Genomic DNA, 16,841 nt, shown 5'->3' with positions numbered 1-16,841 from the left:
TGTGGGTTCACTTGGACTTAATATTGGGTTCTGTGGTTTCACTTGGACTTTAAAGGGTATCATTTGGGATATGAATGAGATGGTATTTATCAAAATACTATATTTATATCCACACAGAAGTCACTGTGTTTTATGGCTTTTGTTTGTTATATTTCCAGTGCTTGCTAGTGTAACATTATATTTCCAGCGACAGAACAATGCATATTTTAGTATTTACAAGAATAAACATTATGTATACTGTCTTGTTTTTTTCAGCCTTCACTTTATAGTTTTTGACACTGAAGTCTCACACGATATCCTCAAGGTATGGGATGGACCTGTAGACAGCGATGTTCTTCTGAAAGAGTGGAGTGGTTCTTCTCTCCCCGAGGACATTCATAGCACATTCAACTCTTTGACTTTACAGTTTGATAGTGATTTTTTCATCAGCAAGTCTGGTTTTTCCATACAGTTTTCAAGTGGGTATAACAGGATGCATTATAAATTTAACATGATTTACTATCTACGTTCCATGGAAATGTTCCTGTGTATATTCCTTACCCCTGACTGTTTTCATCTACATAAAGCACACAAATGCATATAGATTTTCCTTTCAAATGAGTTGAAATGCCAAACATATTTTTTCTAGGTCTATCTCTATATTCATTTAAAATGCAAGGTGGGGAATAAATATTCATGATATCTGTCAAAAGCAACCTTTCTTTTGGAGCCTTAGTTCAATTTGCAAACTTTTTTGTCCCTTCACTTTCCATCTTTATTGGTGTCATCCATGTGGTGTCTCTATTTATGAAGCAGTTAAAGGATTGTCATTCCAATTCAGCACAGCACGTAGAAAATGAAGATACAAACTGACTTGTGCAATTATATTAATTGTAATCAAGCTACATATTTTTCATTACAGCTTAATTACTATTTAATCATGCATAAAATCACAGAGTCTGAGCTTAGTGTAAAAAAAATGACCCTTAATTTGTGTGAATCACATGTATATAATATTCAGTAATGCTGAACTGTCAGCAGATATGTCTTTTATAACCAGAATAGCTGTTAGTTAAATGTTTTGTCATTTCTGAATGAACATAGTTTGAGAGGCAATGCAAACAATAACTGAGTATGTTACCGATAGCAACCAATCCATAGGAAACAAGTTGGATAATAGAAGGCACAATAACTTTACCCAATATGACATTAAATTAAATCTTTGAAAAGCCAAGATTTTTGGATTTCATTTGAAAATTATATATTTTCAATCCTACTGTATAGTCACGAGATGGCCATGAGATGAAATTAGCTGATCTGCTGTTTCCGGTAAGATTTAGTAATGCAGTAATGTTGATGGCACAAGCAGAAAATTTTAGCTATTTTCCATGCTAGGTTTGTAAAATACTTTGAAAGGTGTTAAAACCTTGTCCAATCATTGTTTTTTTACTCAAAATGTAAGTGCTAGTGGTGTCTCCTTCCCTTGACTTGTCCGCAGAAGTATAATATACACTATTTAAGAATCTCTTTATGCTTACAGGTTAATGCAAATTTGCTATTTTTTACTAATTACAACACGTGCTGTAGAATTTGTGCATCAAACATCTTCTGCAAAGATTTATAGGTTTCAGTTTATCATCAAAATTTAGGAAATAGATGGTGAGCATCTTGGTTTTAAAACTTTAGAGAGGAACACAATTAGATGAATATTAGATCCTTTAATTTATGCTTACAAATTACAATGTGAGCAGGTAGAACCATAAATGTAAACTATGTTTAATCTAATATATTTAAACTTTTTTTGCACAATGCAAAGAAACAGTACACTCTAATTTTAAGATGTGTTTTTATTGTGTCACACTGGGCTCCATATGACCATAGAAACTTGTCAGACCACTACAGATTATTATAAACTCTGATATGCCTATTCTGGCTTATTTACTGTACTAAAATTATTTCTGAAGTGCAGTGACTCAAAGTAGCCCATTAGAAGAAATCTTTGCATTTTAAATCATATTACTTGTTCTATTTTTACTATTTTTGTCCATGATATTGTAGTATGCAGTTGGATTTTTTTATTTGGACAGCATGGCTAAGGTGATTCATTTGTGTCTGAATTGTGCACTGTAGTGGAAAATATACTGAGAAAAGAACATTCTTTTTTGGGATTGTAGGTTTAGATGCAACTAGTGTGTTATAATACAATAAAATACAAAGACGGACTTCACAATAAATAAAAGAAAAAATATGATTGAGGCTTGGAAGATAAAGCACTTTAATTCATACCTTCATTGATTTTATTTTAGTTCTATCAAGATACATTGACAGTGGAGGTCATACTGTATATTGACTTTGGAATGTTGCTCAGTAACTTGTAACATCAATTACTTATTTGTGTTGGCCATAATTGAGAACAGTTTTTCTTGCCGTGGATGTGAAAAGTCACTGCTACTAGTGATGAGGATAAGGTCGCTTGGGAGAGAAAAACTCCATTGTGTTTAATCAACAGAAATTAGAAAATACAAAAACACCTCGCAGGAAAATATTTCTGCTTGAAATGGCATTAGATACTTCACACCATTTATGTATTCAATGCCATTTTGCAGAAATCATCTTAGCATGCTAATGGCGCTTTAATCCTTCAGATGCAAATTTATTTCAGCATTTGTACATATTATAGATTTGATGCACCGTTTAAAAGTCATATTACCAAAGCAAAATATTTAGCCCTTTAAAGTGAATATTGAATTGAAGTGATGCAGCCACAGAAATGATGGAATATCACAAACAGTGTAGTTAGGTATCTAGATATACAGAAGAAATAGTGCAAATAAACTATGCATTGCAAAACTATAAAGAAATAAAAATTGAAAGTAATTTTAATATGTAGGGGTTTAAAGAGAGACTATAATCTTTTTGAGTCATTGTTATTGTATTTTTTATCTTTAAATGTTTTTAATATGTTTTAGATTGAAATTTTACATGTTTTCGTTTTGCCATTTATATAAACATTTTTACATTATCACTATGTTTTTAGTACAGGGTGAACCCATGGAACTAGCATCACAAATCATTATTTGTTTACTGAAGTGAGAGTACAGCAGAAGCTGTTTGCTTCCAGACTGTCTCTGACTAATTAAAACTCTGTGTATATTAAAGTGTAACTTTAGCCTGAAAATTAAGTCCTGATAAATTACTGCATGCTGGTCCTTTTGCATGTATAGCTATGTAAAACAATTAAAAATATGTGTCTATCCTGTTTATATACATATGTGTATGTGCCTATCCAGTAATGCATGGCCTCATCCTGCTCTGCACAGCCTAAGTTGTTCTTTATTCTTGGCATTGTGCCAAAAATCTAAGCCAATAGAGGTCTATCTGCTGACAGACTAAATATTTACTGCTGCTCAGGGGCTCTGGGCTTCAGCAAAATGGCAGCACACTCTAATTTAGGTAGCATAATTATTAATGTAAAATGTATGTTCCTTGATAAAGAACATTATTTTTTATCAAGTTGTTATGGGTAAAGTTTCGCTTTTACAGGGTAGCGAAAGAGAATTCAGAGAAAGAGGATGAGGAATCACTTCACCTATTTTTTCAGTTTTGTGTTTGATTTGTGCTCAAGCTGATCAGTAGGGATGAGTGAAAATGTCTAAGTTTGGTTAGTGAGAGATTTGTTTAACCCTGTGCGCAGCCTATACATTTAAACTCTAAAACTGAACCCCATTGAAAACTATTGGGGTGAACCTGGATAATAATTTCTGGCCATTTTCAAGGGTAATTGGAAAATAATTATTATAAAAGGCATGGGGAGCTGGGCACTGCTATGTATGACATGTGCTAATGCAAAAAATATATTTAAAAGAAATACAAGGGAAATTTGTCCTTCAACTAAGAATTGCAAGGGTGACGGGAAAAAAAAACATGTTAATTACATTCTTTGGAGATTCCTTTAAGCTATATATGTTGTTCTTGGCATCATGTATTGATGTTTGTGTTGATGTGTTGATGTTTGAAAAAAAAAAAGTCCTTTAGTATTAAAGTATTAAAAATAAAAATATTACAGCTGCTTGCGCAGATTCCTGACTGAGGACCCAAGGTGAACATATTTGGGCAATGATAATCCCAAAAAGTGAAGCGAGCCCAACCATCAAAATTAAATAAACAATAAATAAGCAGTTAGACAATTATGCAACAGATAATGACATGCATTAACAATAAAGTATCCAAATTATTGTGAGCCAATAAACTAAATCTCAATTGGCATTTCTCATATGGTCCTTGTAATCTAAAGAATTTGATTCAATACAACGTGCAAAAAAGTCTTGATTTAACCACTTCAATACTAAGTATTTTTACCCCTTCCTGCCCAGGCCAATTTTCAGCTTTCAGCGCTGTCGCACTTTGAATGATAATTGCGTAGTAATTTTCACACAAATAGACCTTTCCTTTGGTGGTATTTAATCACCACTGGGTTTTTTATTTATTTCTAAATAAATGAAAAATGGCTAAAATCTTTGAAAAAAAAAAGTGTTTTCTTTGTTTATGTTATCACATTTTGCTAATAAATAATCTTTCTTCATAAATTTAGTCCAAAATGTATTCTGCAACATTTATTTGGTGAAAATAACACAAATCAGTGTATATTATTTACTCTTTAGGAAAGTTATAGAGTCCACAAACTATGGTACATACACTATATTATCAAAATTTTGTTGTGCCTGCTTTTACATGCACATGGCATCCCAGTCTTAGTCCTTAGGGTATAATATTGAGTTGGCCCACCGTTTGCCACAATAACAGCTTCAACTCTTCTGGGAAGGCTGTCCACAATGTTTAGGAGTGTGTTTATGGGAATGTTTGACCAATCTTCCAGAAGCGCATTTGTGAGGTCAGGCACTGATGTGGACAAGATGGCCCGACTCGCAGTCTCCGCTTTAATTCATCTCAAAGGTGTTCTATCGGGTTGAGGTCAGGACTCTGTGCAGGTCAGTCAAGTTCCTTCAACCCAAACTTGCTCATCTATGTCTTTGTACATTGGTGCACAGTCATGTTGGAACAGGAAGGGGCCATCCCCAAATTGTTTCCACAAAGTTGGGCGCATCAAATTGTCCAAATTGACTTGATACACTGATTCCTTAAGAGTTCCCTTCACTGGAGCTAAAAGGCTAAGCCCAACACCTGAAAAACAACCCCACACTATAACCCCCCCTCCACCAAATGATATGGACCAGTGCACAAAACAGTGTCCATAAAAGCATGGATGAGTGAGTTTGGGGTGGAGGAACTTGACTGGCGTCACAGTCCTGACCTCAACCTAAAACTTCTTTTGAGATGAATTAGAGCAGAGACTGCGAGCCAGGCCTTCTCGTCCAACAAAAGTGCCTGACCTCACAAATGCACTTTTGGAAGAATGATCGAACATTCCCATAGACAAACACCTAAACATTGAGGACAGCCTTTCCAGAAGCGTTAAAGCTGTTATAGCTGCAAAGGGTGGGCCAACTCATTATTGAACTCTACAGACTAAGACTGGGATGCCACTAAAGTTCATGTGCGTGCAAAAGCAGTCCCAATACTTTTGACAATATAGAGCATATCTGAAAATTGATAAATCCTGATGTACTGACAGCTATCTCATTTCTTGAGACCCAGAAAGGTATTTAGTAAGGGGCACACACTTTTTTTAAGTTTTTTGTAACAATTTTTGGGAAAATTAAGAAAAAAATGTGTTTTCCCTTTTTTTAAAGTTTTTTTTTACATACTGTTACCAGTGCAGTACAGCGTCATCATATAACTGGTGCGGCAGTGGTGACCAGGGACAATGTCTGGTGACAGTATGCAAAAATGTATTTTTTTAAATATCATAATTTTTCTTAATTTTTTATAATATATGTATATTTATTTTACATTTTTATATACATACTGTGACCAGAGCAATACAATGTTACCATAGTAACACTGTACCACTCTGGGGAGTTGATCAGGATTTTTTTTTACATACCATGTTTGCTTATAGCAGTAAATTTCACTGCTATAAGCATAGAAAATTGAGTACTGTCCGTAATACTTTTTTTATTTGCACTAACATACAATTTTTCAGGACAAGCTTTCGGGGTATGTCCCCTTCTTCAAGGTCCAAGCAGTACCAAGCAGTGCTTGGACCTTGAATAAGGGGACATACCCCAAAAGCTTGTCCTCAAAAATTGTATGTTAGTGCAAATAAAAAAAAGTATCACGGACAGTACTCAATTTTCTCTGTCACAATTGCACTAATACGGCTACAATCAAATCAAGTATGATGGAAGATACTGCTATAAGCAAATATTTTTTACTGAATGACAGGATGTAGACACTGTGTATTGTTGTGATTAGCTGTGATTGTCCACAGCTTATCACGTGGTACAAATGGGCTGTGATTGGCCCTATCTGTACCATTGGATCACTGTGACCAATCACAGCTAGCAACACAATTGTATACAATGAATGGCATGAAAGGAAGGCATGCATTGTTTTCAACTGTCATGTGATCTGCTGTAATTGGTCAAAGCGATCATGTGTTATCAGCAGCAGGCTGATACATTGATCAGTCATCTGCTGTGTTGGGTGGACACAGTGGGTGACAGATCACGCCGGAGCATGTCATATGACATCCTCCCAGAACAATAGGGTTCCCATCTAAACATCATTTTACAATGACCTGGGTGGGAAGCAGTATGTGAAGTTCTTTTAGGCATAGTGCAATGCATGTAATATATGTGAGTATTCAATGTCCAAAATAATGCCCAGAGGTGCATTTTTATGTTCACCATCTATATTTACCATGTGCCACCCAGTGAGATCCACCACCAGTCTCACTAACTGCTCACCTCAATTTTTAAAAATACGTCCCTTGCTCTTTTAATAGGCTCCCACTCTCTCCAGATGCAATATAGGTTTTATATCGTCCGACTTCACTTGAAAACACACTATTTTAAAGCTGCATGTCAGTGCAACTTCAGGTGTGACTTGGCTGACATCTGTTCAACTTCATGCACAGATGTCTATGCAAGTTGCACCTGAAATCTGCAAAAATAGTGCAGGCGTAGCACCGATTTGAACAGTTCCATTGCCGACAATAGGGTGCGATCGTCATGCAATTTGACATGTCACACTGTTGTAAACAGGGGCTTAAAATTAAAAAACAAATCTTATGTGCTCACCAAAAGTATTTTAGCATATGTTACCCAGTGAAATCCACAACACTAGCTTCTCATCTCCAAGATTTTTAAAATAGCGCCTTGCCTATTAACCACATTTTGAATGACAATTGTGTGGTCATGTAACGCTCTACCCAAACATTTTTATAATTTTTTTCCCCACAAATAGAGCTTTCTTTTGTTGGTATTTGATCACCTCTGGGGTTTTTATTTTTTGCGCTACAAATAAAAAAGAACTAAAATTTTGAAAAAAAAAAAAAAATATTTTCTTTGTTTCTGTTACAAAACTCCTCTATCACTGATGGGCACTGATGAGGCTGCACTGGCGGTCACTGATGAGGCAGTACTGATTGGCACTGATGAGTTGGCACTTATATGCAGCACTGATAGGCGGCACTGATAAGCAGCACTGATGGGCACTCGTAGGTGGCACTCATTGGCAGCACAGATGGGCACTCATAGGTGGCACTGATAGGTGGCACTGGAGAGCATGTATAGGCGGCACTATTGGGCACTAATGGGCAGCACTGATAGATGGCACTAATGTGCAGCACTGATCAGAGGTGCTGGCATGCACCACTGATGGGCATAGAGGGCCATCTAAGTGGGCATCTCTGGTGGTCATCTGTGGGCACCCTTTCTGGTCATGGGTGGGCATCCCTGGTGGTCATGGTTGGGCATCCATGGTGGTCCTGGGTGGGCATCCTTGGGGGGCTGCACTGATAATCAATCAGTGCAGACCCCCCTGTCAGGAGAGCAGCCGATCGGCTCTCTGTACTTGCATCTGTCAGCGCGAATAGAGGAAAGGCTGATTCATGGCTTTTCCTGTTTACACTGCGATCAGCTGTATTGGACACAGCTGATCACACCACACGATCGATCGCCGCGCTGCGCATACCCACAGGCACGTGATCGTGGCTTATCCGGCTAGACATCATATGACACCCAGTCAGGATAACTGAACCACTTCCCTGTCGTCATTTTGCTATAGGCAGGGCGGTATGTGGTTAAATAGGCTTCAAATCTCTCCGGACCACTCCAGATGTGAGATGGAATTTTTAATCACAGTATGTCCACACCTCCTAATGGTGTACAATGGTTCTCAAAGAGAACATACAACCCCTGTTGTGTAATATTAAAACCACCATATCATTTACTAAAAACAGCAAGAATCCTGTGCTGCCTTCAATCAAATTATTGATTTATAATACACTTTTTGGTTGATAGGTGTAGTAGCACGGGGACAACCTTTTTTTGCCATGGTATTACTACCACCGCAAAATCATAGCCTACTAGCTGATGTTTGTTTACAAACATCTATCAGGGGTGTGGGAGGGATAACTGGGCAAATGTGGCTAGTTTTTTCACCTGTTAGCTGAACAGGAAACAGGCTGGGTTTGGGTAGAACTAACATTCAACCCACTCGCAAAACTCATCCCTAATTAACACCAGGGTCTAATTAAACAAACTCTCATTTAAAACAATAACAGACCTGGTCCTAATAGGCACCAACTATACACTAAAACACACAGTAGATTTTTACTATATAACACTGTTTTTTGTATTTGAACTGCATGTTGTCATTCCACACATTCTGTATGCTTAACAGCCTCTTAACCACTTCAGCCCAGAAGGATTTCCTGACAATGCCCTTTTTTGCAATACCGCACTGCGTCAATTTAACTGACAATTGCGCAGCCGTGTGACTTTGTACCCAAACAAAATTGACATCCTTTTTTTCCCATAAATAGAGCTTTCTTTTGGTGGTATTTGATCACCTCTGCACTTTGTATTTTTTGCGCTATCAACAAAAAAAAAAGCGACAATTTTGAAAAAAAAGCAATATTTTTTACTTTTTGCTATATCAAATATCCCGAAAAATATATAAAAAAATACATTTTTTCCACAGTTTAGGCCAATATATCTTCTACATATTTTTGGCAAAAAAATTGCAATAAGCGTATATTGATTGGTTTGAGCAAAAGTTATTGCGTCTACAAAATAGGGGATAGATTCATGGCATTTTTATTATTAATGTTTTCTTATTAGTAATGGAGGCGATCTGCAAATTTTTATTGTGACTGCGATCGGACACTTTTGACACTATTTTGGGACCATTGGCATTTATACTGCGATCAGTGCTATAAAAGTGCACTGATTACTGTGCAAATGTCACTGGCAGGGAAGGGTTTAAACACTAGGGGGCGATCAAAGGGTTAAGTGTCAGTGTGTTTCCCTCAGTGTGTTCTAACTGTAAGGGGGGTGGGCTCACTAGAACATGACAGATATCACTGCTCCCGATCACTGGGAGCAGTAGATCCCTGTCATGCTGCTAGGCAGAACAGGGAAATGCCTTGTTCATATGCATCTCCCCATTCTGCCTCTCTGTGCCGCGATCATGTGCCACCAGTGGACATTGATTCTGTGGGACCCATGGGCATGCTCCTGCGGTACGCCCGCACCGTCGGTGGCATGCACGCGCCCGCTATCCACCGATGACGGAGTGACGTATGGGTGCGTGGTTTTGCGCACCTGTGCCATTCTGCGGACGTATATCAGCATGAGCTGGTCGGCAAGTGGTTAATGACGGCTCATATTTTTACATGTGTTTGGTGTTTTAAACATTCCATATTATCTGCTGAAGTTACAATCAAACTCATGCACCGTTTTTAAATTATAGTTTTATGAACATTAAAATAGCAAGCTTCTGTTTGTATTTTGACTCCCAGTTAATTGCTACACTATAGGTTTGTGCTTCCCCCCTCCTCTTTAATGCTTCTTGCCACCCGTAATTTATACCTCAGGTGAGGACTGCCACACCAGGAGTCTTCTTTAAGGCTTCTTCCCCCAGTTCCCTCGGGAGAGGACTTCTATAGATAGTTCTCCAGGTAGTAACATCACTGGTACCCAGTCCTTTTGTTGAAGTGGCCACTTCCTGTTGAATATTTTTGCTACCCTCAGTGAAAGTCCATCACACTGTTAATCTTGATGTACCACTGGGATCTTTAATAGGCATACAACCTTGAAAGACTTTGAATCATCTAGCAGTCAGCTATGCCTGCTGTAATTGAAGAAGCTCAAAAAACTTCAGTCAGTTTAAAACTTCAGCAAGCTTATTTATTTTTAGCAAAGCAGAGTTACATGGACTACGAGAGAGATGGAGGTTACATGTGTAGCTTGAAATTTCTCTCTAGTTAGCAACAAAATAACAACACGTACAGTATATACAAGAATGTAAGCTCATATGAGTACAAAGATTCTCCAGAGCTTATCCTGTGGTTCACACTCAGATGTTAAAATTAGACAGGAATGCTTAATACAGATAAGAGATGCCTCGTCCTTCAAATCAATGTAGAATAAAATGGTGTTAGAAACAAAATGGAAGTCAGGAGTCAGGACAACATCATCGCTAACAGGCGGCCTTACAGACCAACAGTAAAGAAGCCAGAAGGGAGTTGTCCAGCACTTGACTTACTGAGAAAAAGTCAGTACTTGCATAATTGAGTGGCCTATGTTTCAGAACTCACAAAACACTAATATAACTTTTTTTCTTAGCTATGTTATTACCTTAAAAAAACCTTAAAAAAAATATCTTGATCCAAAACTTAAGCAAACAATAAACAAACTCCAAAAGCTTAATTATATGCAAATAGCTAAATACATCTTTCATATTATTATACTGCAAGAGAGCTGTTTTAACTAATAAAGTAATTCTCAATTCTATCCATCTAGTACTAATATTTACAGAAGCCTACCAGAAAGTACAGCCCAGTGGCATACCTAGGAACTCTGACACCCAGGGACGATAATTTTTTTAACCCCCCCCCCCCCCCACCAAAATGTTCTGAAATAAAAAAGCAGTCAAATTGTAGATGTGCCTGTGCTAACAGTGGGAGGGGCTTAAAGGGCATGGCTAAATAAAACCTGAGCTCACTCCCCCTATAAACAGCACATATATACCACAGTCCTTTTAACCCCCCCAGCTCATATCCCCCATAGTACAGATCTCCCTCAGCATCCCTAAATCCTCCCTCACAGCACACCTCCCTAGACGAGACCCCCAGCACATAACCTTCAGTAAAGACACCCCCTTCCCCAGCACTGACCCTGCCACACACTACACACAAGTACAATCTCCTCAGTAGAGACCCCCGTCTGCCCAGTACAGACTCCTCTGTACAGATCCCCTTACTTCACAATATAGACCCCTCAGTACAGACTGACCCCCCCAACACAGCACACCAGTTAATACCTCTCAGTACAGTCACGCCTTCTTAGACCCCTCAATATGGACCCCCTCCCTAGTACAGACTGCTTAGAACCCTTAGAACAGATAACCCCTGCCCCTTATAGACCCCTAAGTACAGACTGACCTTACAGCACATCACTAAAGACCCCTCAGTCCAGACACCCCCTTAGTACAGACTCCTTAATCTCTGTATCCAACAAGTACAGCTACCCCCTAGCACATACCCCTTAGTACAGACTGATCCCTGACACAGCACGCCAGCACAGACCCCTCAGTACAGACATCCCTCCCTATTACAGACCTCTCTGCATAGACTGACCCCCCCAACACAGCACACCATCAAAGACCCCTCTGTACAGTCACGCATCTTTAGTACTGACCCCTGAGAACCTTTAGCATAAACTACTCCTCCCCAGTATAGACCCTTCAGTACAGACTAACCTCCTCAAACAGCACACCAGTACAGATAACCCCAGCCCAGAACCTCTCAGTGCAGACCGACCCCCAACACAGCAAACCAGCACAAGACCCTCAGTACAAACTGCCCTCCCTAGTACAGACCCCTCAGTACAGATCAATTCCTACACAGCACACCACCAAACATCCCTCAGTGCAGACACCCCTCCCTAGTAAAGACCTCTCAATATGGACACTCCTCCCTAGTACAGACCCCTTAGAACAGACTGCCCCTCCCCAGCACAGACCCCACAGAACCCTTAGAAAAAAGGCTATCACTCTCCAGTCTAGACCTGTTAGTACAGACTGACCTCTGACACAGTACAATAGTACATTCTCTTCAATACAGAGGCCCTCCATTGGTACAGACCCCTTAATACAGACATTCCCCCGATATAGCTATCCCCAGCACAAACCCCTCAATACAGATCAACCCCCCACAAATTACACCAGCACAGAGCCCTCAGTACAGACACTCTGTGATTTGGCAATGAAGAAGCAGCAACATACTGATGAGGTCATTCCTCTGCTCTCTACTTATTCAGCATGCTTCTTGTCAGCACATGTGCATGAGGTACACCTAATTTGTCTCAAGTGTGAGGCTCCTCCTCCTTCTCTGGCACGCAGGGAATAACAAAAGGCTGAAATCAAGACAAGTTAAGTATTAACACTAGTTGCATTTGAAAATACATTCCAGGTTTGGAAAAGATTTAAAACTTTGGACATATACTTAAACAAGATGAAGGAAGGAGTAGGTATTGAGTTAGAATGATAAGGGGCTTGAGGGAAAGCAAGGAAAAAAAAAAAAAAAGAAAATACATTCCAGTAGCCTCCCTGACGGTTTTCCCGAGTGTGGCTCGGAGTTAAAATTCAGCACCATTAGCAGTAACCCCGAGCCACACTCGGGATTACATTGCAGGATCCTGGTGTGGCGTTACTTACCTTGTCCCCAGGATCCTGCGATGTCCCCCGCTGTGTCTGCGGGCTCTGTCCTCCTCCAAAGCCTCTCTGTGCCAGGCTCCGTTCCCTGCAAGCGTCGCGACGCATGGGGGCAGAGCCTGATGGCAAATTTTAAAAAAGTAAAGATCATAACACATACAATACTGTAATCTTACAGATTACAGTACTGTATGAAATTATTTCACATCCCTTTTGTCCCCAGTGCTTTGTCCAGTGCCCTGCATGCAGTTTTATGTTATATATACTGTTCTTTCTGAGTGGAAACTGGAGATTGTCCATAACAACCAAAAAGTGTCCCTTTACGTCAAAAGTGGCTTTAGACCAGCTAGAAAACAGCGATAGTAAATTAGAACACTTGCAGAATTGAGCGATAGTGAATCGTGGGGAAAATTATTTTATTATTATTTTTTTTTTTTAATTATTTATATTTATTTATTATATTATAATTTATGATTTTGTGTTTCCAACTTCATCATACCCGGGATATCTACTAGACTCTTTGGTGGACAGATTTAAGTGTGTTATTGTTAAGAATTACAGGCCTACAATATAAAACGCCAAATTTCCATGCAGAATAATTGTATCGCTTTCAGCACCTAAAATCCGAAATAATCATACCGCCAGGGAGGTTAAAAAATACTATATGTATATGTATATATATATATATATATATATATATATATATATACCAAACCACTTTTATTAGTTTTTTTATTTATCTGCTTGGACCTAAAATTTAAATGAATCAGGTATCCTAAATGTGAACTACATATATAGCATTAGCAAAAGGAATGAGTTTAATTTCAGCAACACTGATTTCACAGCATGATTACCAACTTCAGCATTGGCAAAATTTTGCTGAAGTGGAGATTCACAAATTCAGCAACACAAATAGTATGTTAGACTTTAAAATCTTGTCCAACTTTACAAAACCCTTGTTCAAAGGCTATGCTGGTGACTTTATTGACCACTAGGGTCTTGTAGGCAAAGCTGTCCATACATCTTGGTTAGCCAGATTAGTATTTTTTGTGTGATTATATATTGGATTGCTCTTCAGAACATTTATCCCACATACTTACAGGTCATAGGGTAGAGCAACTATAGATATGCAACATTTGCAACAGTGTTAGAGCAAATACTGAAAAGGCCTCTTTGGTTTGCCATACATATGCTGTGGACAGAGACTGGGTCTGTAATATGCAAACAGTTTGGCTACATAATAACTAACTATAGAAATGTAACTTTTTGTTGAACCAGCCATAAATAGTTTGACAGCAATCTTGAATATGACTAGCAGCAGTCTTAGTTTGTTTTAGAAGTATTTAGTTTTAGCATACACATACTATATACTATATTGATACTATATGTATCATCCTTTTAGTGCAGGGATCCTACAAACTACGGCCCTCCAGCTGTTGCAGAACTACACGTCCCATGAGGCATTGCAAAACTCTGACATTCACAGACATGACTAGGCATGATGGGAATTGTAGTTCCTGAACAACTGGAGGGCAGTAGTTTGAAGACCCCTGTTTTAGTGCATAGTACAATTGTTCAATGACTGAAGCTAGAAGGGAAAAGGGGTAGAAAGGGATATTTCTTTAGCATTTACAAATAGATACAGCTGTAACACTGCATGGCCATGAAATTAACAAGAGAAAATATTGATTGCCTTCTGAAAGTTACAACTTAACCAATCCTGTCTTACATTTCAACTAGTGTAATGAGCAGAAAAAAATGAAATGTGCTAGAAATACAAATAGAGTAAGACAAATAACAGGCTTTCTCAAATGCTTTTCTGAGCAAGTATGTTCAAGAAATACAGTATTTTCTTGACAGCATCTGGCAGATGTGTTTACAGTTACACAGATATACTTTGACATGGGTGAAAGGCTATATGTGGAATTCAGAGGAAAGTAACAGAATTTTGAGAAGTGACTGACTTTAAAGCATTAAATAATGGTATGAAATCCATTAGAATTAACAGTCTATCTGTCTCCATAGACCAAATGCAGATTTTTAATACTTTCGACCTTAATATGGCCAGTCCTTGAATTCTACATACATATTTAATTCCATAGAATATAAATATAAATGTCATAGATGTTTTTATTCGCTCTATAACTAATGCATACAATATATCACATATTGTAACACTTTACCCATACTGTTTACTATAAAGAAGTCTCCAGCAGTCATTTTAGCTTACTGTTAAGTATGAGCGAATGTGCTTGCATTGGGTTAATGAGCTGTTCATTGAACACATCGTAAATTTAAAAAATTGCAAACTTAAAACAAAACCCCATGGAAGTCTATGGGGTGAATCTTATAATTAAATTCTGGCTTTTTTTAAGGCTAATAGTCAAGGGATTGTCAAAAGGTATGGAGAGCTGGGCATTGTCATGATGGACATGTACCAAGGCAAAAAAATATATATTTTAAAATTACTATTTAGCAGGGGGAGGGTCCTCCTTGTAATGTAACTTTGAGGGCGACATAATAAAACACTAGTCCTTTTTAAATACTTGCTTGGGAGATGTCTTTTAAGCTACATCCAGTGTTATGGTATGCTTCTCACAGATAGCATCAGTGACACTTCTGATATCACAAATTTTGAATGTGTAATGCCCCGTACACACGGTCGGATTTTCCGATGGATAATGTCCGATCGGAGCGTGTTGTCGGAAATTCCGACCGTGTGTGGGCGCCATCGGACATTTTCCATCGGATTTTCCGACACACAAAGTTGGACAGCAGGAGATAAAATTTTCCTACAACAAAATCCGATCACGTCAATTCCGACCGTGTGTGGCCTGTTCCGACGCACAAAGTGCCACGCATGCTCAGAAGAAATTCCGACACGGGACAGCTCGTTCTGGTAAACTTAGCGTTCCCAATGGATACAGCACTTTCGTCACGCTGCAATGTAAAAAATGGTTTAATACAGCGCACTCTCTTCTTCTTTAGAATGTGACAAGAATTAAGTAGTTTTGCTGCTCATATTCACACACACTTCTCACAAACTTTTATTTGTGTTTTTTTAGTGGGATTCCCTGAATATATTGTTATTAGTTGTCACATCTGACAGTTTTATATTTTTTATGTTTTTTTTTTTTTTTGATTTTAAGCCTTTTTTTTTCTTTAATGTTTGGATTTTTTCCAAGGCTGATCTTTGTTCAATGTTATTTTTATTTTTACTCCAGAATATTTTTGTGTGTGTTTTGTGTGTCAAGTTACCCCAACACCATTGATATATTTTATTATTTAATCTCAAGGAGATTGTTTGTTGTTGGTGTCCCTTGTTCATTTCACATTGTATATTAGAAATGTACCTGAATCCTCACAAACAATCAGTCATTTTTGAAGTAAAACACATAGGAGAGTATAATTCAAAACAAAAATCCTTTATTAAGGGATCAGAACCAAACAAAGAGGAAGGCAACACTGGATCAACAGCAGAAATTAGTGAAGCCTGGGACCCCCACGGCAGACATCAATTCTTAAACATCAAAATTGGTGGCCTGAGGAGTCCATATCTAAGGGAGGGCAGTCTGGTCCGGGATTCACAGAGACTCGGATAGCAGCAGATGACATCTGTGTCCGCAGGCTGTGGTACCACAAGAGGCTGCATCTTTTGGCCAACCAGACTGGATCCAGGGCAATCACTCTCTGGTCTTCCTTTCACACTTCCTTCCGGGCTGTGGCTGTGCAGTTGGAGATGTGGCAGGAGGATGAGTAGGACCTGGAGGAGGAGGAGGAGGAGGACTGGGAGGACCTGGAGGAGGACTGGGAGGACCTGGAGGAGGACTGGAAGGACCTGGAGGAGAGGGAGGAGGAGGAGGAGGACCTGCAGGAGGAGGAGGATGACCATCCCAAAGCTGTGTGTGAGGTGTAATTTGGCCCCTCATACCTTTCTCCAGAGCCTCTGATATGAGGGCCTGACACATGGCTTTTTGGCCCTCCTCCATCCTCTGCATTTTATAGGCAATGAATGCAGC

General features: G+C 38.8%; 1 protein-coding gene across 1 annotated transcript in view; it reads left to right on the top strand.

Annotated features, from left to right (window-relative positions):
* The window catches only part of CSMD1 (CUB and Sushi multiple domains 1), a 3,274,537-nt gene that overhangs the window by 2,370,460 nt on the left and 887,236 nt on the right, over window positions 1-16,841 (top strand). Inside the window, exon 26 of the mRNA XM_073626646.1 lies at window positions 256-458. Within this exon, the coding sequence (XP_073482747.1) occupies window positions 256-458 (203 nt within the window). The remainder of the gene's footprint in view (window positions 1-255; window positions 459-16,841) is intronic.

The sequence above is a fragment of the Aquarana catesbeiana genome, linkage group LG04, assembly GCF_042186555.1.
Source record: "Aquarana catesbeiana isolate 2022-GZ linkage group LG04, ASM4218655v1, whole genome shotgun sequence".
NCBI classification, from domain to species: Eukaryota; Metazoa; Chordata; class Amphibia; order Anura; family Ranidae; genus Aquarana; species Aquarana catesbeiana.
The sequence above is the reverse complement of the archived record's forward strand: the minus strand, read 5'-3'. Positions and strand labels throughout refer to the sequence as shown.